Source organism: Mchenga conophoros, linkage group LG8 (genome assembly GCF_057382185.1).
Source record: "Mchenga conophoros isolate Kocher_MC1m ecotype Shallow Benthic linkage group LG8, M_conophoros_male_GT1.1, whole genome shotgun sequence".
Taxonomy (NCBI): Eukaryota; Metazoa; Chordata; class Actinopteri; order Cichliformes; family Cichlidae; genus Mchenga; species Mchenga conophoros.
The window spans coordinates 11,071,745-11,094,554 of NC_140533.1; the positions used below are offsets into that span (position 1 = coordinate 11,071,745).

General features: G+C 40.5%; 1 protein-coding gene across 1 annotated transcript; it reads left to right on the top strand.

The window, feature by feature from the left end:
* Nucleotides 1-20,362: 20,362 nt before the first annotated feature.
* pvalb3 (parvalbumin 3) lies at nucleotides 20,363-22,609 on the top strand. Its single transcript, XM_085284024.1, has 5 exons — nucleotides 20,363-20,504; nucleotides 20,976-21,043; nucleotides 21,406-21,538; nucleotides 21,983-22,092; nucleotides 22,184-22,609. The coding sequence occupies exons 2-5, from the start codon at nucleotides 20,983-20,985 to the stop codon at nucleotides 22,207-22,209; spliced, it is 330 nt and encodes a 109-aa protein (XP_085140150.1). The 5' UTR covers nucleotides 20,363-20,504; nucleotides 20,976-20,982; the 3' UTR covers nucleotides 22,210-22,609.
* The last annotated feature ends 201 nt before the right edge of the window (nucleotides 22,610-22,810 follow it).

Consider the following 22,810-nt stretch of genomic DNA (forward strand, 5'->3'; position numbering starts at 1 on the left):
GCATCTTTGAAAGCAGAAGCAGGTGACTGGTAGTCCCTCCTCGTCATCCTGTATCATCTGACCTGAGGACATCCACAAATGAAGCTCTTCATCCCTGTATGAATGATTCACAATGACTCAAACAGCTTCACCTCAAACGAATTAACGCACTAACCTACTGTCTGACCACCTACATGTGTTTCTTGCCTTGGTGTTGTCGTGGTGATGTTTGTGCTCTCAGCATATTCAGAGATTGGCAAATACTTCAATGAATACAGAGATAATACAAATTATATTAAAATAAAATTCATTATGTAGGCCAATACACTCACTATGTTATAGTTATAATTAAAAAAAAACCCAATCTATATAGAATATAATTTTACTGTTTGCTCATTTTGTAAATTCTTGTAGCCAAACTGATTTTACCAGCTACAGAGTACCAATGTTTGTTCCACTTATTTACAGGTTTATTTACCTAAGAATGTATTTATTTACCTTGAGAATCTTAAAAAGCATATAGTGAAATGATAGTTGGGAGTGGAACAATTTATTATATTTTGTACATTTAGCATACACTAAATCCAGACATGTGACTAATGAAAGAAAGAATCTTGAACTTGTGACTCCCTAAGTTCTACTTGGAGTATTAGAGGGAGGGGGCACTGCAAATCATCATAAAGTGATTTACCTTTATCCTATGATGTAATATTTCTATCCTATTAGAAGACTTTACACTCCTACATAGCACCTACTTGAGGTGGTGCATTGATTTAAATACAGAAGTTTCACCCTTGCAAATATTTTTGCAAGGAAGCACCCCCCCCCCCCCCCCCCCCCCCCCAAATTCATGCAGCATGACCAAAGATTTGATTCTGCAGTCATGACAGAATAAAGATGGGAAGAAAGAAGTAGTGTGAGGACCAAGCTACAACACGCATGCCTTTATTTACACCTCCAAATAAGTCCATATAACAACATTGGACCGTCACTGCAGTCCAGTAGGGTTGGAGAGGCATGTAGCAAAGGAAGACTCTGAAAATTATGTGAATAACATGTTTGAAGTCATCAGATTTTTATTATTAATCCTTTATTTATCCAGGTAAAAAATCTCATTGAGATTAAAAATCTCATTTCCAAGAGAGACCTGGCATCATGGCAACAAAAGTCACATACCACATAGGTATATAACATTTAAAACAAATGTCAACCCAAGATCTCACTTGAGAGACTGGTGGCTTCTTTTTCTTTCTTTTTTTTTTAAAGAATGGCGCACTGTCGTTCCTGAATAGTTCGAGAAACAAAGAAAATCAATTGCAAGGAACAATGAGGCTGTTCTGGAGGTCATGCTGGTACACTTAATATTGGGTTTTCCTTTAATATGTCACCAATCTCCACAGTTTCATCACCTACCACCTAATGGTGTTGATGGCACATGCCAGTTAAAATTAAGTAGTCAGTGCTCAGGCTCAAATTGCCTTTTAAAAATTATGCCCCAGTAGCTTAAATATTGAAATGGACTTTTTATCGCCTGGCCAAAAACATTTGGATGTTGATGGTGTGAGAATGGAACCTGTCGCAATTTTAAAAATATGACTAAAAATGACATGCATGCTTTTTCTAATTAGGATTCTCTTTTGCGTCTCCTCTAAATACAATTCCTTGGCAGTGTCAGCTTATTAAGGGTTCAGTTGCGGTACCCAGACATCCATTCAGTGTCTCTCAATAACAGGATGTGCTGAAACTGATTTGTCAGCCTTTGCCCGTTGGCTGAAGCAGTAACCGCAGATGCACGCATGCACACAAACACGTACATTATTTGAACACTCACTCCTGAGCCTGAATAAATATCGAAGCCCATCCGTCCACGGAGACAAAGACGCAATAGGAAACTTTCACCGCTCTGCAGTAACCAAGCAACCACTGGATGAGTGACTCAGGAAAGGAAGAGAGGAGCTGACTCACAGCAGCTGTGACGTAAACGATGTGAAAAGACACACACACACTCTCATGGTCGCACACACACGTATGCAGCAGGCCGTAAAGCCTGTAATCTGCCCTGTTTCGGGTAAATTAACACCTCACTGTGTAACAGGTGGACAGACTCGGGATAAGATTATAAAACTTCCAACCAGCCAAACCATGAACAGATACCTCAGTAAGAAAAGGAAAACACTGCACATTACACCCTTAGTGTCTCCAATTACTACACAGACTCCAAGGCATTATTAAAAAGCAAATGATACCTTTTCCTTATTCCTTTGTTAGTGCATTTCCTCTTAGAAAGCAAGTTTAAACTATCCAATGAAATCACCAGTGCGGCTCCACCCCCGAAATGTTTTAACTCCGTAAAAATAAAGAGAAGAACCTGTTTATCAATTTATATGCGTTGCTGCATCATGACACTGCATAATGTGTTGCACCATAATCTCTGAGCAGCAGCAGCAGGCATGCACAGTACCAGCACATGTCTTTTCTTACCTTGCATTCAGTCGGCCCAAGTAAGTCCCCTGATTTTAATGCATTGCAGGAACCTTATCGAGGAAAAAACAAGAGAGATAAGCTAAGCATACTGAGACGAGAGAGAGAGCGAGAAGAGACGGAGAGATGCACAGAAAAGCAGTTGGTGGGGGTTGGATGTGCAGTACACTCTTCCGGGAGAATTCCCGGCAGCAGAGTGCAGGACGGGGATCAATAACTTATCCCGTCTAATGTAACACATCTGTCCTTGCTGATGGAGAATAGCAGCAGAGTGAATGTCACAGTGACATGTAGACTTATAGAAAATCTGTGATACTTTGTGGCTGTTACATTATTCTCAAAGATGTTACAGCATAAAATATGTAAACACGTGTGTGTTGGCAGCATTTCTTTACACTTTAAAATAAAACGATAAAGCATTTCTTTATGTTTTCCTAGGGAAATGGAAAATGGGTGCAATGATTTGTTGAATTATGTGCAAACATATATGGAGAAACAGTACATAAAGAGCCTTTTGTTCTGTCCTCTGTCGAGATGATCCCACAATGCTTGAATAATGTTGATGTCCAGGCTCTGAGGATGCCAATTCATTTTTTTGTCCAGGTGCGCCTTTAATGCACTGGCAAGGTTTTTGCAACCACTGTCATGTTGAAAAACGAAACTATGAAACTGTTGTCAGTCAAACTCTTCTAAGATGTATTACAGTATTGAATAGTGAATCAAAACCTGACGGTACTTTTATATGTTCACAGTTACACAACTTTTAACAAGACCCTCAACATCACTGGCAAAAAGCAAAAAACGCAACTCCAAACCATCACAGTGTTTTCACGTGGTTGTACCTCTCACTTTCCTCTCTCCTGAAAAAGAGCAGTGCAGCATTTTCCAAGATTTACATGAGAAGTAATTTTGTGACACACTACACTGCTGACATGCACACAAAGTAGGGCAAGTCAAATCTCAGAAGTAGAACCATTTACAGCTTAACCTTAATATTTGCATATTTGCCAACAAAAGTGTTTCCCTTGAAAAAGGAGTTTCAAATAAAAACACAACATGACCAAAAGATAACTTCATGCATTAGAATAAAGTGTCCAGTTTGTGTCTGACCTGCTGAAGATAAAAAAAAACAAAACCTGTCTCCTTAGCAGTGATCCTAAGAGTATATATTCCACGCATTTGTAAGGCCAAATACTTGGAAAGACCCCGACAGTCTCATGAGTATTGTTTCAACAATGAATAGCGCTCCCTCTAGAGGTTGGAAGCAGAATAGCAGGCAGTTTTAGGAGCCGTTCCTACTGAAAACTGGAGACCTGGCATAAAAAATAAATACATTCAAACCCCGATATGAAATACACTTCCTACTTTATACATATTAGACTGCTAATGTTGCTGTAGGCTATAATATGTTTCACCTAAAGATGGAAATAATATTAAAGCTGCTTCTGCTGGATCATTGCAGCTATAAATAATATGTTTACCACAGCTGTTGACACTGCTTCTGCACATTGTTCCCCTTTTTTTCTGGTTTTACTTTTTATTATCACCATACAGCTTTTCTGTTGACTTAGTCCTCCCCTTGGCAACAAAATCACTGATGCTGGAGTTCTGCTTTACACACCCAGACAGCATCAGGATGTTGTTCCCAGGAGGAAACAGCATTCACCATTCAGTCCATCTCTGCTTTTCAATAGGAAAAAAAAAGGATGTGAACCAAGCCAAAGAGACGGACAGATGGTGTTTCCATACAGAATCCATCCTTTTTGCTTATTGCCAAACTCCTCCTTCCGCTCATTTCACCAGTGTAGAGTCGTCTTCCCGGGAATCATGTCGCACGGCAACCTTCATCCATATCAGGTCAACCAGGGCACCCTGACTGCTTACAGTACAGTGTTTCAGTACAGTCAACGTTTTATTTGACTGGACTTAGCAGTACATATGAGAATGTGATGGAGTGGCAGAGCTGAAAGCCTTCTCACTGGCACAAAATGCGAGCTTGTTCCGCTCTATTTCACGTTCTATTTTCACATTGGAGCAATGATGAATGTGTCCTGTCTGAGTTTCCCATAATCAGATATGTCGACAGCTTCTGCATCCAAATGTCAGATGTATGATGCAGCTTTAGTTTCGATCAAACAGGAAGAAGGCCGGTAGCTGTATTTTATTATTTGCTGTAGTTTATTATTTCTCTAAAGTACTGGAGAAGTGATGATAGTCAAGCTGGCTTATTTTGGGCCAACTCATCATGGCACAACCTGTGACATCGTTTGGAGCAGGCATCAAGAAGTGAAGGAAAGGAAAGACAAGAATTAGAACTGTGTTAAGCTCAAAAGGGGGGACACAGTACAACACTGACTTGACACATGTGACTTGAAGAGCTTTTGAAATTCATAATTGGCTAGTTTGGACTGGCTTTGGGTCACCGCTCCAATTGAGTTGTAAGGAGCACAGTGCATGCCAAGAGATCTGTGCGACTATCCTTTTACACTGTAGGCGCAGAATCATCATATTCAGCCGGCAGACGGCAAGTGACACCAAACAATCCGTGAGAGGAGGGTAATTGGAGATCACTGGGCTTATTCTGAGCATGCCAAGTACACGGTGCTCAAGACCCCTGAGAGAAACATATGGAGCTCCAGTCCCTAAAGCCACTGTCTTGGCAGCCGTGGAATGAGACACGGCAAAGCACTGTGGGTAATGTACAGCAGCATCGAATGCCGCTGGTGCTCTTTGCAGCCTTTATTTGGACACGGCTCGGTCTCATGGGCGCAGATGAGAGAAGCTGAGAGGGAGTGAAATGCTACACTAAAAAAACATCATAAAACGTAATAAATATGTCACCCTGTTGGTTTAAGGTGTGCAGTCCTAGCAGTAATAAAACTGTAACATCCTCTTTTTTTGGAAAACTGTTTGAAGGAAAAGCCGGTGTGCCAGCTCTGCATCTGTGAAATGAATGACTAAGCTGCTTCGCATCAGCTGTACAGTGCACAGCTCCCTTTGCAGAGAGAAAATATTTTAATAGTGGCTTTTATATGAACACAAGAGTGTGTAATGTGTCTCAGATCATAGGCCCTCTGTTGACAGCAGTACACCTGCTCTTCCAGATCTCTGAGAACACTGCCAGTCTGTCTGAACTAGCCAGTGCCAGGGGGCATACTGCATTGGGGAAGGCGTGACTGTGTGTTTGAATAAAAAAGAAGCGGACAGACAGATATAGGATCAGACAGGAGTGTATGAGAAGCTCGGATCTTTGTCAGCTGGGTAGGGATGAGGTGGAGTTGGGTGGGATCTATCTGAACTCATTCTTTGGTGATATGAGGACATAAAGTGTAATATATTAGTCTAAAAACTGTAGGCTACTTCAAGAATGACTTGCACAGGATGGGAAATGTGAATCATTTTAATATATCCATACTTTAATTAGATATTTAAGCCACGAGCCCATTATTGTTCTATTTTGGGCATGTCAAACATTTGGCCTCCAATCTGATACCCAAATCTGGCTCTAGCTTTTTCAGTAAATTTAAACATTTGTTTATGCCATTTTAAGCTCAAATAGTTGAGATATTTCTTTCGTTTACTACAGAAGCATTTCTTTCTCATGTAGAAAAACTGGTGTATACTGTTGAAACTGAACCGCTTTATCTCATATTAAGATCTCTGACAGATTAAATGTGTGATTAAACTTCTTTGCACTGAAAGCAGGGGGGTTTCGCCGATCTGGCCCACTTAAGGTCAAAAGTGGCGCATGGTGCAGAATTGCTTTGACATCCCTGTTCTACTTCCTTGGGATTACTAATTAGACCTGGCCTCTGAATTTGACTCCATAACCACTAAATAAAGGAAGAAGTGAAAAATATGAAGTGAAAAAAAGTTGAATGACTTTGTTTAAGGAAAATGACATAAAAACACAAGTTTGCTGATGCAAAGGAGCTGACCTTTATTAAAATAAACTTTACCTTTAACATTTTTTTTCTTAGTGATTAAAGAAAATCACACATTTAGGCTTAAAAAATGTTCATCTTATGAAGTGGATGTTTTTTTTTAAATACTGGTACAGATCATAAGAAACATTGAAAACAGGAGAATAGTCCAGCCTCCTACCACTTGGTGGCAGTAGAGTGTAAAAGTTAGCCTCAAGTGGCGTATTAAAAATTGCTAAGTACTTTATTTCACACACTAACACACAAACTGTAAAGCATCCTAGCAGGGAAAATTGGTGATGCTACATTTGCGATATTTGATTTTCCAGACATTCAGAGCAAGGAGGAGAGCAGCTTTTATCACTTAGACCGCTACATCAGCCGGTTGGTGCAACCAACAAACCAAGTGGTGAAAGGCCTGACCTGTCTGTCACTTGGTAGCTGTCGCACTTATCCATGTAAACACTTACCTCATCCAGTGCTGTAATCAAAGTGCTGCTAAGGGCTCAGCTCAGCAGGGCAAAGTGATACTTCAGCATTAAAAAAAGTGAACATGCAGAGTTCATACATGTGAGAAGGAATTTCCTTAAACTGTCAGGACTGCTGGCGAGCCAACGACAGAGAGAAAAACTGTTAAAAGGCTTGACTGTGACCTCTGACCTGTACATACACACTCACATTTAGGCACACATACTTGATCACAGCTGCGGTGCTCCTCGACTGGTTTGAAGTGTTTTTGAAGGAGCTGAGTTCAAGCACTCGTTGACAGAGCTCTAATTTACACACAGGCACACAGACAGCCCTGATCAGATAAGAGCAGATCTGTTTCAGCGGCTAATCTTACATGTGATGAGATTTACAGGGGCTTGTGGCATTGGAATATACATAACTATCTTTATTTGGGAATCAAGCTCTGCCCAGGGCTATATCCTCTATCTCACACTATAGGAACAGGAAACAGGACACTATGCTTTCATGATGAATCCTTTTATATAGTGGCTTGTTTTGGTCTGTGGTTCTCAGCAGTTTTTGGTTAGACCCTGTAGCAAACAATAAAGCCTGGAACACTTACATAAATCACTGTCTGTGAACACAGTTCACCGTGCCATCCTCGAATCCAGGTTAAAGCTCTGTAATGCAATGAAGCTATGTGTTGGCCGATTCAGAGACAAACCTCACATAAAATGGACTGAGGCAAAGTGGAAATAGTGAAATGCCTCAGTTTAAACATTTGAGATGTCTTCTAAAATATGGGTTTTTGCAAATCAATGCATTCTCTTTTTAATTACATTTTGTGCAGCTTCTCTACTTTTTTGGAATTCTGTTTGTATATAATTACATTACCATAGACTATAAAGCATTGTTCAGTCCACTTGAAACACTGTTATATTAAAAGGCTACAGTGTTAACCAGTTACCACCTCCAAGCAATTTTTAGGTTGCTACTTTGCACTAAAACGAACACCATGCGACACAAACTGCCAACATGTAACTGAAAGTCAAGGGCTGTGCTTTGGCCAAAATTATATGTAAAACTGCTCCTCAGACAGACCACGCAAAAGAGTGTCTCATGTCTGCTCCCACATGACCTGGGCTGCTCCCACTGGCTGCCACTTGCTGTCACTGAGACACTTCCTAACAGGGCGTGGGCAGCTCATTAGCAGTAAAACAGCTGATTTGAAACAGGGTTAAAACCAGGGACATTGTAGAGATAGCATAACAGACAATTTATAAAGGATTTCCACCTGAAGATATTTAATTTATGTCATTTCCTTATTTAAACAAATGTCCCCTTTAAAACGTAATTGTTTACGTGTCGCACAATAGGTATGTTATGTAGTGCTGTGCATCCATACATAGACCTACTTTAATCAGGAGGCAAATCAAGTTCAGGTGGCACTGGTCTGTATTCACCTGAAGCCTGAGAAAGGGAACACTCTAGTATAATATCCACACTGGAGTTAGTTGGTTGTGGTTGCTAGGTGTACTAACATGGGCTAGAGTAAGCTCATACTGCAGTGCTTAGACCAGGGTGACACCCCAATATGTACATTATAAATGTCAATAAGTCTTTGAAGCATCACAGTTTACTTACTGATTACCCCACAGGGTACCTTTCTTGTTCTTCATTATAAACATATTACATGTATGTGTGAGTTTTATAGCTTTAAGCAACTTAAAGGCAGCAACATGAACACACACTCAAGCAATATGCTTTGGGTTCATTCAAAATTGCGCACACTAACCAGTTGCACAAGAGTGCATCAAAACAGTGCATGGATGAAATAGAATGGCATGCACACATGCACATGCACACTGAATGCCACAGACAATCACACATTTAGTGCTGAAAGACAGGTGCCAAAACAGAAGCACAAGACTAAACTGTTCCAAAGACAGAGGGTGGTGAGCAGTCCTGGAGGGTGGAGTTTAAGAGTACTTTTGAAGGGCTGGACTTGGCTGAATTTCAGAGTGTCTCTGACATGCCCACACCGCAGCTGGTCAGATAGAAATAGTCAAAGGTGTAACTGAGCCCAAAAAGAGGAGGAGCGACCACTTTCCCTGGACGGAAGGACGAACAGGGTGCCTCTCTCACTCATGTCTGAGAGGCCGAGCATTGCAGGCATTAGTGGGGGACTTAAAGATTTAGTTTAGCATCAGTGGAACATCAAGTCTAACCTGATGAGCCATCATAAATAAATAAAGCAGATACATGATGTCAGGATTTGATATCAAGACTGTAAAGTGCTTAATAAAATATATAAACATGATTAATAGTACATTTAGCGAGTGATTCAACTGATCAGTCCAGATTTGATCAACCCTCTGACTCTTCAAACCTTTTGGTAACATTCAAGAATTATACTACAACTAACTACAACTGAACATTAGGCTTCATGACAAAGTAAAATGACATCAAGAAAAAATGTGTCCAGGGCCAAAAGAAAAAGGAAACTAGCCAAAGGTCCCGCGGGAGGTGCAGGAAGCCGTAGAAGAGCAGGGAGCGCATTGTTTCACCTGCACTGCGGAGAGCCTTCCTGCAAAGTCATCATAAAAATCCATCATCTAACGCATGCACCTGGATAAGCCAGGACCATGATGGAAATAAGTCTGTTGTTGGGAAAGAAAAACTGTGGAAATAGTCTGCTTCGGGTAAACCTGTGCACTTTTCGGTGGTGCAGAAAGTGCAAACGTCTGCAGATGTCAAAATTACTGCTTATTGTCACAGATTTGCAAACTTTGCATAAAGCTGTTTGTAGTATGTCATCATGAGACACTAAAAACGGGGGGTGAGAAAAAAAATTCTTGCTCTGTAACAAAAAATTGTGAAAAATTGTAAAATCCAGAACTGCAGTACATTTTATTACAGTCCATGTCTGATAAAAAGCAAGTGTTACAATTTTCAAGGTGATGGCACATGTTTAACATAAAGGATATTTACATATTCAAGTGTATGGTAGACACATTATGGCTAAAGCTGTAAATAAACAGCTGGTGTTGGTTCGCCTGGTAAATGCAATTAGCTAACTATTGCAGATTTGTTCAGGAAAAGCATTATATGTTATATGGATTCCACTTTCACAGCCAGTGGCACCAGAGGCTCCCATAAACCACCCATCTTCATTTAAGCTTTTTACTCAGGGATACTTGTGCATGCATGTCGAAGGAGCCCAGGTTTGAACCACCTGCCCTACAAATCAATCAAAAGCCCACTCATCCACCCGTGCCACAGTCATTAAATCACTCATACTGAGACTTTATGAGCAAGATTCACAGAAAAAGCCAATGATGGGACAAAACTGAGAGTCGGGGATGCTGATAAAGTGAAAGTGAGAAGAAAATATTGAGAGAGACAAAGAGAAAAAACAGAAAATCATGAGCATTACATGTCAGCTGACTGCACCCAAGGATACAAATTTCCAAAGCTATAAAACTGAATACAACTGTCATGATGATGGTGAGATGATGCCCATTTAAAAAGTTTCATATTTGTATAGTTTTAGATTTTCATTTAAATCATAATGCCAAATCTCCGTGGTTGTTTATGCTAATAAATTAGATGCAGATACACAGAGAGAAAATGCTGTTTTTCTGCCTATCAAAGGTGAAGTGCAACCTACCTTCTGTTAATGGGAGCTTTACCTCTTCTTGTTTCCAGTCCTTTTGCTGGTTGTCCCATTATTCAGTGTTTCTCATTTTTGAAGGGAAAAAGGGGGAAAAGGCAAATATTGCTTTTTTGATTTGTGAGTGCACAATGTTCAAATCCAAGTCCAAAAAACGAACTTGTTAGTACCCGTGAGAACTGATTGCCTTGAATAAATCCTTGTAGCTCATCAGACCACTCCCTGCTAAGCTGCCTTACATGAGACAAGACTTTTTGCAGGTGCAGTAGACAAAAGGTAAAAGCATGAAACGTAGCAAAAGATCTGCATTGTAATTTTCTCTTCTCTTGTTGCTTGGACTCCCTTACAGCTGCTCGTCTGTCAGGAAAAGAAAAAAGAAACAAAATGCCCCAAATCACAATGTGTTTTGGACTGATGCCTCATCCCTATCTGTCTCGCTCTGTCTGTCTTTTCCTGTCTATCCCATCCCCCTCTTCCTCCTCTCATCCATTGCTCCATCACACAGGAAGTCTGGTCTTCCTGAAAACAAGTCTCCGAGCATGGAAAGGGACAAGGACAAGGGGGGCAGGTACGTGTGGGGGCGCAGAGGATGTTTTTGTCATTCCACTGCCCCTCTGGTTACTGCAAGCCTCAATGTAGTCCATCCTGAGGAAGCCAAGCCCTCGTCACTCTGGTCAGGCCTTGGGTCCACACGTGCTCCCTCGTAGGGCCGGTGTGACGCAGTAACTGTAGCGCTGGAGTAATCCCTCCAAACAAACGCTGTTTCTTAAAAATCATAAAAGCTTTAACAAGCAGGAAAAAGTCAGCAACAATCACAGCAGACGATCAAATGTAGCATACAGCAGCGCTGTGTGGTGAGGCTCAGTGTTAGAACAAAAGTCGAAGACTTTGCCATCTATCCAGCCTCCATTTCCTGTATGTAATCACTGCAATCTGCCAAGCCACCTGCAAGTGTGGGAATTTATCTGCACATGGTTTTCCACAGAGTCCCACTGACTGATTTACAGTGTAACAAAAAAATGGACACATTGTCCAAAATGGGAAGTTTTAGTAATAATCTTCAAAAGTAAAAACATTTACTAACGTAGCTATGCTTTTACAGTTCGGGTGAAAAAAACTGAATACGTTTCATGCTCTGTAAAAAGCTGGATATTAAAGGTGCAGAGAAGTCAGGCTGCTTTAAATGCAACAATTCAAATCATTTCAGCGACATATTAAAGTGATAAAGGGAAAAAGAAAACATTTAGCTGGAAATAATTAAGAACAATAAAGAAATCCTAGAGTGGGCACAGAAACACCTCCGTCAGTGACTCTGCTTCATCTCTGCATCCACAAATATAAGTGAAATCTGCAGCCTGAAAAGAAAAAAAAAAACATATTTAGAAGCACAAACGTACCGCATTACTGCAGTTATTACCTCTGCCATGTTTTTGGTAATGTTTACGAGTCTGTGTGTGCGTCATTCTGTCTGTAACACATAGTAACAGCTTAGCAGTCCAATAACATTTGCCTTACATCCACCAAAGTCTTCGAGGTCAAACTATGGTGGGTCAAATTGACAGAAAGCCTTATAACTTAGAAACTATGATTCTTGTAAGTGTAGTGTGCATTGTCAGCATATAGAAAGTATCATATAAAGATTTAAATATCATGACACATTTGACGTGTGACCTCTCATTCAATGTCAATAGATTGAGCTGAAAGTCAAAGTGATAATAATGCCAAACAGAGTGTTTATTCAAAGGTAAAATTATAGCCATTGTTTGTGCCGACAACATATAGACATATAGAAAATAATATTATGGGATTCTAAATATTACATTACTTTGGACCTCTGATCTCTTCAAGGTCGAATAAGGTCAAACTTTTTTTAAAAAGCATTTTATTTTGAAAACTATGCTTAAAATTCTACTTCCTTTGTTTGCATAAAAATCACGTTGTCACAATTTACCTCTGACCTTACTTTACGATTTCACATCTGCCTTAAAGAAACTATTTGGAAAGAAGTTTAAAGTACAGTGTAATTAATTTCAAGTAGAGTGTAATTTAGCCGAAGAACAATGATCTTATATTGTAAGTACACTGTACTTTTCAGGATGTGTTATGGAGCAACCTGCCTTTTTATATCATAATGTTTTACATTGTTATTTAATATTTATTCTGCGGATGCACACGATGAATAGTGTATTATTTAATTCATCTTTTCTTAAGATTACTTAATTTACTTATAAAAATTGCTTATACACAAATAAGTTACATATCATTTGCTTCTGCTTTCTTGTATAATACCTGGAAGTTAGGCAAGGTTAAGACACTTCATAATGCGTCACATGCAGAGAAAATTAAGATGCTTTTACCAATTACCAGGAAATTAAGCCGTTTTTAAAAATGCTTACAGTATAATTATTTTTTATTTCTTTGTAAAAACCTAGTGTACCTATTTTTAAGTATTCGTAACAGCTATAACTATGTTGCAATGTGCATATTAATACAATTACACCTTTAATGCATCGTATCTAAAAAATAATAGTACTCAAAATTATCTCATGTGTATTAAAGTATATTAAAGAATTAAATTAAAATTATTATTTTTTAAACAGGGCAAATAACAAAAGCCTGTACTGCAAACTTCTTATAGTCAGTTTAAAACAAAGAAAACAAAATTATTATGCATACAAAATGCATTACTATTCCCTTAAAAGCAAATACTGCAGAGAGTGTGAGCTGCCTGGGCAAATGTTTGTAGTTTGCAGTGTTTTGCCAGAGTAATACTGTGTGAATATAATAGAGGGGGGAAAAAATCTTACTTTAAGACGTGCGCTTCTCTTTATTCTCTGAACACAGTAAGAAAACGTTCGTGCGACGTGTCAGTATATATGCTAGTATTTCTGAAACACATATCATACTTCTCCAATGTATGCTCAATCATCCAACTATGTCCCACTTTTTGGGGCATACTTTTCCAAGCTTGTGAGAAAAGGCACAGCGATCCATACAAAACTAAATGCATTTATATAATGTAAGTCTAGTGTGAATGTCTATTGTATGTTCCTCATTTTCTAAATGCTAAATGTAGTATTGCTGGAAACAGTGTGGCTGTGAGCGGAGACAGCTCCATGGAGCAGAGCCTGAAAGTGACAGACTCCATAATAACAGGATGTTTACAGCATGCGGAAGCCCTGCCAGGGACAACCACAAGTAGGCAGCAACTTTGGCTGTGGCTGGAAACACGAGTGAAGAGGAAATGCAGGCCGGCCAGATTCCCTCCAGATGCACCGAATATAACCTCACTGACTGCTGTTTTGTTTACACAGAGTCTCTACCTGCTTGGGGTCTGTTTAAGTCTTTCTTTTTTCCACAGTGACCCCTGGAGAAAGAAAACACAGCTGTATGATGGCACACAGTGATGGCTGATGGGGTCAGCTGCAGGTGACAGTGGACAGACAGAAATTGGTGGTTTCTGACATTTAGGGTGGGTTGAAGCTTGTTCACTGTCACCAGCTGTTTCTTTTCGACCATCAGTGTTCAAATTTTGCACCAGACATCACTTCTCCAATGAGCACTTGTGAACTTGAGTAAATAGTAGTGTAGGGTGTGAATACTTCCTGTTTGCCATAGGACAAAAAGGCCTTCTGTCACCTGGTGGGTATCATCATTTCGTCTGAGTTGATCTGATCAGATTCCTTTGGTGTAAAGAATTTTATCAAAACAGTTATAAAAGAGAGCTTGAGTGTGTCTTTAAGCTTTTTGGACCAGGACAGAAGTGGCTACATAGAACAGGGTGAGTTACAGTTGAGTCACATGCACAGAAAGCATTCTGATCTGATATATAAAATCACCTTTTGCCAAGACAATTTTAGTGTGTTGTTCGTTTCTGTGTTTCTTGTTCACTTGTCACTTCACTGCTCTCGGTCAGGCTCTTCTTGGAGAACTCTGTGAAGGAGCAAGACCTCTGACCCCAGCAGACACCAGCGCTTTCCTCCTGAAGGGAGACTTGGATGGTGACGGTGAGATCGGCTGGGAAGGTCAGTGTGTCTGAGCACAACTAACCAAAGATATAGAGTTCACATTTTTATTTTTGTGCTTTTTCAGGCATGTGTATTTGATTTGATGCCATAGTCACACATCTGTCTGCTTCCCAGGTGTTGCTGCCCATTCTAAGCTTGACATCACTTCCGCTTTCCCACGATGTAAAGCTGATTGTGACATCACTAGTCTCGTCCAATCAGCTTTTTGCCAGCCTTCTTCGGGCCAATCAGCTGTGATTCTGTGTACTTTAAATCTCACTGGACATTAGTCATTGTCCCTTGCAGATGCCTTCATGCAACCCACCTCCTCCCCATCATCACCTCTCGCTCATCTTTCAGGCTCCATTCAAGCCTTCATCTTCATCTCCACCACCAGCATCTAGACTCCAGGGGGTCCTACCATAATCCCTATAACTGCTGGGATTTCGTTCAGTGACGCGCCATCGGAGTCTAACCACCAAATACCTCAAACTGAATTCTGTATATTAATAAATTATGTTCAGTTCCATCATAAATGATCCCTCCTTATTGAAATGAAGACAAGCACTCCTATAGAAAACAGTAGGAACAGCTTTAAAAATAGGTCTTTAGTCATCACATGTTTATTATATAATTCAATTCTAATTTATATTGTACCATTATATTTATTCGCCAGCCTTGTGGTCAGGTCTTATTCTGAAAAAACAAAAATCATTTTCACACTTTTTTTTCTTTTTGTGGTTTCTTTGTTTATGAAAATAATAAAGCGCACTCATCATTAACAACAATGAGCAGTGATTGCAAAGAAAAATCTTTTCCCGATTATGTCCGTTGTCATTTTGAATCCCAGATCCCAGGTGCTGGTATCAGTGGCAGTCACCAGCTATAACATGATCTCTTGACAGTGATCTGTCAACCTTACACTGTCTTTTACTTTGCAAAGCTAAAATGTAGCTGGTGTCTTCATCTAATATTTTTATTTTTCAGAGTTCTGGTCAAGTCTGCACAAGATCTGAATGATTTACTGCATGGGGATGATCCTTTTCCTACAGTAAACCCCAAGTTAGATCTCGCTTCTCTGCTTTGTGTCCCTGCTAGAATATATGTTTCTTCATGGTGTGACTTTTACTAGCCAGTGAGAGACACAGATGAGTAGTTACAGTAAAACCTATTGTTTTGATGTTATATTGAGCACTGGGTCACATCCAGGCTAGCCAAGGGGGTTGGGGAGGAGTACACAGGAGACTTTTGAGTCTCCACTTAACCGCACGTGCAATTTTCCAATCAGCAAATGAAGTCGCCCCAGTTTAACACTCCGTGCGCAGTAATTGGTGTGAATATGTTTACATTTAGATTCCATGTGTTCAGTATTTATCCCGTGTTCCTTGAAATCATTTTAAAGAGGTGATTGATTGATTTGCTATAGATGCCAAAAAAAAAAAAAAATCATCAAGACTACAGATGAGCCATTAGAAGAAATGGTTTCTTCTGCCTTTACATTTTACATTCTCGTACAGCTAATGCAGCACAAGGCTCTGGGTTAATATAACTCCTTATTTTAACAGATCGACTGCATGCATTCATTCCTACACCGGGTCTTTAGTATCTATGGAGAATATTAACAATTAAGGTGGGGATCGTGCAGTTTAATTTTCACTTAAAGTTTAACGTTACAAGAAAAGATATTCAGCCAGCATGCAACCAGCTTCAGTTAGAAAACAGTTTCCCAAGCATATCACATCTATTTGGTTTTTTCTTATTGTCTTTATAGATGAATGCTGGACAAAAAAGCTAACTTGTTACAGTTCGATGGTGAGGGCTCAAGCGCAGGACTCCAGAATCAGCTGTACACAATAATTTATTTGCAGAATCCACATTGTGTATTTATGGGAAGTGCAGGGCAGTGCTATATACAATTAGGTGAGGGACGGGGCTCCGGGGAAATCCACGGGGGTAGTCACGCATTCTCCAACTCTCCACACTCACAGCCACAGGTTCACTCTTCCACACTTGACACAAAGAATCGCACGGGGAGGGAATCCAGGAGGTCTGTAGACGGGGAGACGAGGATTAGTTACACAGTTCACTTTTAAACACTTGAGCTTAGCTTAGCTGTAGACTTGACATTCACTAACGCCTGGCAGACAACAATCCAGCGAAGAACAGCAGTCACCTCCTGGCTTAAATGCTGACCGCCCTGATTAGGCTCACCGACGGCGTGAACCCACAATGACTTCCGCCTCGGCGATAGAGAATGGTAAATGGTAAATGGCCTGTATTTATATAGCGCTTTACTAGTCCCTAAGGACCCCAAAGCGCTTTACATATCCAGTCATCCACCCATTCACGCACACATTCACACACTGGTGATGGCAAGCTACATTGTAGCCACAGCCACCCTGGGGCGCACTGACAGAGGCGAGGCTGCCGGACACTGGCGCCACCGGGCCCTCTGACCACCACCAGTAGGCAATGGGTGAAGTGTCTTGCCCAAGGACACAACAACCGAGACTGTCCAAGCCGGGGCTCGAACCGGCAACCTTCCGATTACAAGGCGAACTCCCAACTCTTGAGCCACGATCGCCCAAGAGAAGAGGAGAGAGAGAGAGTGGAAGTTGGAGAGAAAGACAGAAAAAACCTCAGATCAGCTGGACGACATAACTACATTATCACCAAAAGGAATTCAGATTGTTAAGAGTATAAATGGTCGTGTAAAATGGTGCTTTACCACTAAAAGTCCTGCATTTATTTGTAAGTAACAGAAAAACGTTCATCAGCTGTTAGTAAATTACTCATTAATCGTGGATAATGGAAGTAAGATATACCAGTGTAATCACAGACACATGACTACTGAAAATAAAATAATGAAAAAATGAATAAAATTGCACTTTTAAAAAGCTAGAGATAGAAAATTTCACTAAACTTTTGTTCATAGTGAAAAAAAAATTGTATTACATTTCCACCAAACTGTTTCACTGCAGTAGTAAGACGCAGGGCCAGATAGGTTGGATCAATACTAGTCCAACTTTATTTCTTCTTCTTCTTCTTCTTCTTCTTCTTCTTCTTCTTCTTCTTCTTTTTTATCTTACTTCAAACACTACAGACTAAAAAAAGCTTATTGGTGCAAATTGCACCAGGGGTGCACAAGCAGGGCACAGTTGGCTCATGCAACTGATCTCTGGCAAACAGGAAAGTGGCTGTGAGGTGACTGGGTGTCTGGCAGAGCTTCGGAGTACCTGCATGACCCAGCAGAGAAACTCTGCGACGGGATTAAATTTCTGATCCGACGCATTTACAGTTCTGTCAATGATGCACATTTATTTGCAACTTTCTCCCAGACGGCGAGTCACTCACCTGACTGGCAGAGGACAGAGCGACAGGAAACAAGGGTCACTTCTATTTCTGCTGCAGCACCAAAGAGCGACCTTCTGCTCTCAGGCGGAGATATTGATTCAATATGTGCACTCTTCTGCACACAGAAGGCAAAATATCTCTGTGGCCTAAACCCATTTCACAGGATTTTCTGAAATGTACATTTCAGAAGACGTCCTATGATCATTCGTTGCTGCTTCAGATTACAGGCTTGATGGGTTTCATTCCTGCTGTGAGATATTTGTAATTTAAGCCTGATATTGAAGAAGGGCAGAAATAGTTACAGTATCTATGGCTGAGTCGTTTGAGGTGAGAGACCTCATTTGACCACAGCAGATGTTAAACGCCAAAGATTAGTTTTTCCAGAGTTTTTAAGAAGTAAATAAAAAGCCCAGTGAAACACATTTTAAGTACAATTTGTGGCTTCTTGGACAACCTATGCCTGAAGACATTTCTGTGAAAGACTTATGGAGAACTGTAGCAGCAGCTAAACTAACAACGTATTACGTGTCCAGAGCTTGAAATTAAATATGTTTAATATAGATTCTGTTATGATTTGTACACACAATTAAATTCTGCTGGTATTTCAATAAAACTCCTCATCATCTCAATACTGCCACCTGATGTAGAATTACTGCATAACACCTGGCTATCCTAAAAAAAGCAAACATGATAAGGAAAGTCCCCAGGACTATCCCCGTTTAATTGTCATTTGTTTTGATAGTACGTGAGAACTCGGTGTCATTATGCAACCATCCGGTGCCAAACTGGATTAGTTAAAAGGATGATGATGATGATAATGGGTGCGATGATACCGAGGGTATCAGCTTTCAGCGTGTCCCCAAATAGCACCACAAATAGTTTCATCGCCATATGGAGAAATGGTTTGAATGGATGTAAGAGGTCCAGAAATAAGTTCCGGCATGAGAGCCGGTGGCTGTATGTAGGTGCATGATGATAGTGGTGATGTACTATTAAATTAAAGCGTTTCAATTAATCCCTGGAGCTCCCCACTTCATATAAACGTCTTCCTCCTATTCATAAGACTATAACTCACAGTTTGGCGTGGAAAATTATCATAACATTGTTTTAGTTCAGTATTGCTATTATATACAAGTCCCCTCTACGCATTCACGGCAATAAAAATGAATGAAACTTCAAAAAATGGGGCACAATGTGCATAAACATACATACGAATTAGGAAGATAGAAATCATAAAGACTCATAGAAACCGTAGTCCATAAGTTTGACGTAGATTTATATATATATTAATAATTCATATAACAATCATACACACATAATTGTTTTTATCAAGGGAATAGATAAGCAGGACAATGTTTTTCTCCATAATATAGTAGTATAATAGCTGATCAGCCTAGTGTTCTCAATGTTGCCATTATGTGAAGCTAAGAACAGCTGGAATAGGGAAAAGTGTTAAAGGCATTCCCCTGTTGTGGGCTAAAAATCCAAAGAACAAATAAAGAAATGAACGTTTACATTTTGAACGTGGTGTTTTAACTTACGTAGGTTTTCGACTACAACGTCCCTACCTGCAGTGATCAATCAGACCAATCAGCCTGTTCTGACATTGGAAGGTCAGCAAAGTCATCGCAGACGTTTTACGCACGCCAGTTACGCACAAGCGCCGTTTCAACCAAACCGTGATCAGCGATGATGGTGTAAAAGCACAGAGATAATATTACCAAAATGTACTGAGTGTTTGGGGGGGTTTACAAAAAAACAACAACAACAAAAACACATTGCTTTATTAAAGGAACTTTTCTGAAGGTTATTTAGAACCAAAGCTGGTGAAGATAGCTATTTAAGGTCATTTAAAGAGTTCATAATCAACACAACGCTTTTTCACATTAATACATTTGTCATTTAAACATGATTAAAGACAGCGTTTGAAACGACATTCATTAAAGCGCAGTCAACAAGTGAAATTACATAAACACAGGGCAGGGATAGCTCAGTAGGTAGAGTGGTGGCCCCATGATCGGAAGGTCGGGGGTTCGACTCCACTGAACGGCTACCCTGAGGTACCCCTGAGCAAGGTACCGTCCCTACACACTGCTCCCCGGGCGCTGCACTGGCGGCTGCCCACTGCTTCACTGGGTGAATGGGTTAAATGCAGAGGAACTATTTCCCTATGGGGACTAACACGCACACTTTACACACTTTACACAAAACAAAAAAATAATAACAGTATTAAGTACGGTTGACTTGGAATAAGACTTTCTGGCTGTCAAAGATAATATAAAAGTTTACCCCAGCTTTCACTCTGACGTGTTCTGCACACTTTAACAGGCTGCAGAGTATGTTTCAACCAAATCAGCAACATATATTATTAGCCTTATGCAATATTAAGCACTTTCACATAGGCCTACGCTTAGCCTACCATTTAAGCATCTTCATTTATGTTCATATAAATAGAACAGCTCTGTCTACTGGACACATTTTTTGACTGACTGCTTTGCACACAGTGTCTGTTACATAGCCTATGCATCATATTTCGGGTGAGACAAGGTATATAAGCTGGTGAGAGTCGCTGGGGGCTTTACTGCAGTCACCAGATTCATCTGAGCGAATCCACTCTAGTCTTAGCCAGACTCTAAGGTGAGTTTCACTGAAGAGTTGCAGACCTGTAGGCAAGTCCACTTCCTGACTCAGAGAGTTACAGGGCTTCTACTTCTTCATGCAATGGGATGTAAATCATGTCCAGATTTTGAACATCACAAGGCCAGATTTCAGCTTTGGACTAACAGAGGAACGAAACGGAGAAAGAGAAAAAAAATTCAACTACAGATGCAAAGGAGATTTAATCTTTTGCCTTTTGGAAGGCTTTATTTTGGAGAAATTGGACTACCTTTTGTGGCTTGGAAGACTCACAGAGAGGGACTGTGAATTATACTGCATGGCATAATGAGTATTGCATGAAGCTCTGTAACTCTGAGCAGTGCACTACAAAGTGCACTGAGGGAAGTTAAAAGGTGGCCTTAGATTGAGAGTAAAGCTGCTTCATCGTGTCAGATTTCCCCACAGCCTGACTGACTAACCGATGACTTGTCCTCTTCTCTCCTCCCTCAGTTAAAAAATGGCATTCGCCGGAGTCCTGACCGAAGCTAACATCACTGCAGCCCTTGCAGCTTGCCAAGGTAAACATGATGAAACTCATAGCATTTTAACCTAGGGAAAGCCTAGACAACAGCCAAACTGTGACTGCAAAAACTTCGCATCCAGTTGCAAAATATTATAAAAAAAAGAAAAAAAAAATCTCAGGTGTCTGCCAGTAGTATAGAGAGCTTTAAATGGCTGTATGTCTCAGCATAAAGCATGCACCAGTGCATCTACTGTAAGAAAAGCTGACCTGCACATTAGAAAAAAAGCTGAGTGATGGTCAGGAAGGGAAAGTGGATACAACCAAATGCCAGGCCTTACATGCAGAAACTACAGCCTCTGCAAAACACACCACAGCCTGTGTTTGTGCTATAACCTCCCTCTGTCCATCTTTCCACAGCTGCCGATTCCTTCAAGCACAAGGAGTTCTTTGCTAAGGTCGGCCTGGCAGCCAAGTCCGCCGATGACATCAAGAAGGCCTTTGCCATCATTGACCAGGACAAGAGTGGCTTCATTGAGGAGGATGAGCTGAAGTAGGCACCCTCTCTTAAATTTCACCCACAAGCTCCTCAAAGCTCTTGTAGCACTGGGATCATCTTTCTCTGGCTCACAGTGAAATCAGAATGATGTCAGAGGCCCAAAAGCATCTGAGAAGCTCGGGCTACTGGGTGTTCTCCTAGACTGCAACTCAATACCAGTTCTCTCCTTCAGTGCCTCTCGCTGTAGGGTGACGTAGAACAGAGGACAAAGGAAAGGAATTGTAGCCTGCTTACATTTTTTTCATGACAAAGCCCAAAAACCTCAGCATCCAATAGAACAAGAAGCATTCAGTTAGAGATATTTAATATGCTTTTTGAATAGATGATCGGTTTAGCACAAAATATTCACTGTGATCCCAGAAAACAACTGTTCAAAGAAAGGCTTCTCTTTTAAAAATAAAAAAAAGCTCATCTTTTGTCTCTGATTACCCTCTCCAGGCTGTTCCTGCAGAACTTCTCTGCCAGTGCCAGAGCTCTGACTGATGCTGAGACAAAGACATTTCTTAAGGCCGGTGACTCTGATGGCGATGGCAAGATCGGAGTTGATGGTGAGGAAATCTTTACCTCCAGAAGAACAATGTAAAGGCCATCCAACAAAAGCAAAACAATAACCTTCTTTCTTTCTTTCTCCCTCTACAGAGTTCGCTGCCATGGTCAAGTCTTAAATGAATGAACTGACCAACTGACTGACTTCACAACTCTAAAGGAACAACTTGAATCAAGACATCCTTTTCCTCTCTTCTTCTCCTCTTCCCATTCACTCTCTCTCTCTCTGTCTCTCTTCAGTTCTCCACACCACTTTTATACACTCAACCTTTCACCCCTGACCATGGACAAACTGCTCCCTCTCTTTCTTTCTCTGGCAGTGCAGACCCCAATGCTGTCCACGATGAATGTAACCAACTAAGTGTATAGCGTGGTTGACTCGTGTCTTTCTCTCTCTCTCTCACTTCTGTCGTCGTTTTACTGTGACTTCTGCTTTCTGTGAGATCAGTGATGATGCACTTTTAGGGCAAACGGACGGACGATGAGAAAACAATAAAGGTTCTTTTTTCAGTAAGACAAGTCTGACCCTGTTCTTTGCTATTCAGTTGTGAAGTAGTAAATCAATGATAGCTTCTTTTTTTTTAAAGAAATTCAAAAACATTCTTTTAAATGCATGAGAAAACTTCTACATGTAACATCCACCCACCCACCTATCAATTCCCCCATTGCCTGTGAATTGGCTCTTTAGGTAATCTTTAGGTAATATGGCTCAGATGTGCC

Coding starts and splice junctions, on each gene's coding strand:
- pvalb3 (XM_085284024.1), top strand. CDS start 20,983: ATGGCATTCGCCGGAGTCCTGACCGAAGCTAACATCACTGCAGCCCTT. Junction 21,539..21,982: donor ATTGAGGAGGATGAGCTGAA/GTAGGCACCCTC, acceptor TACCCTCTCCAG/GCTGTTCCTGCAGAACTTCT. Junction 22,093..22,183: donor TGGCAAGATCGGAGTTGATG/GTGAGGAAATCT, acceptor CTCCCTCTACAG/AGTTCGCTGCCATGGTCAAG.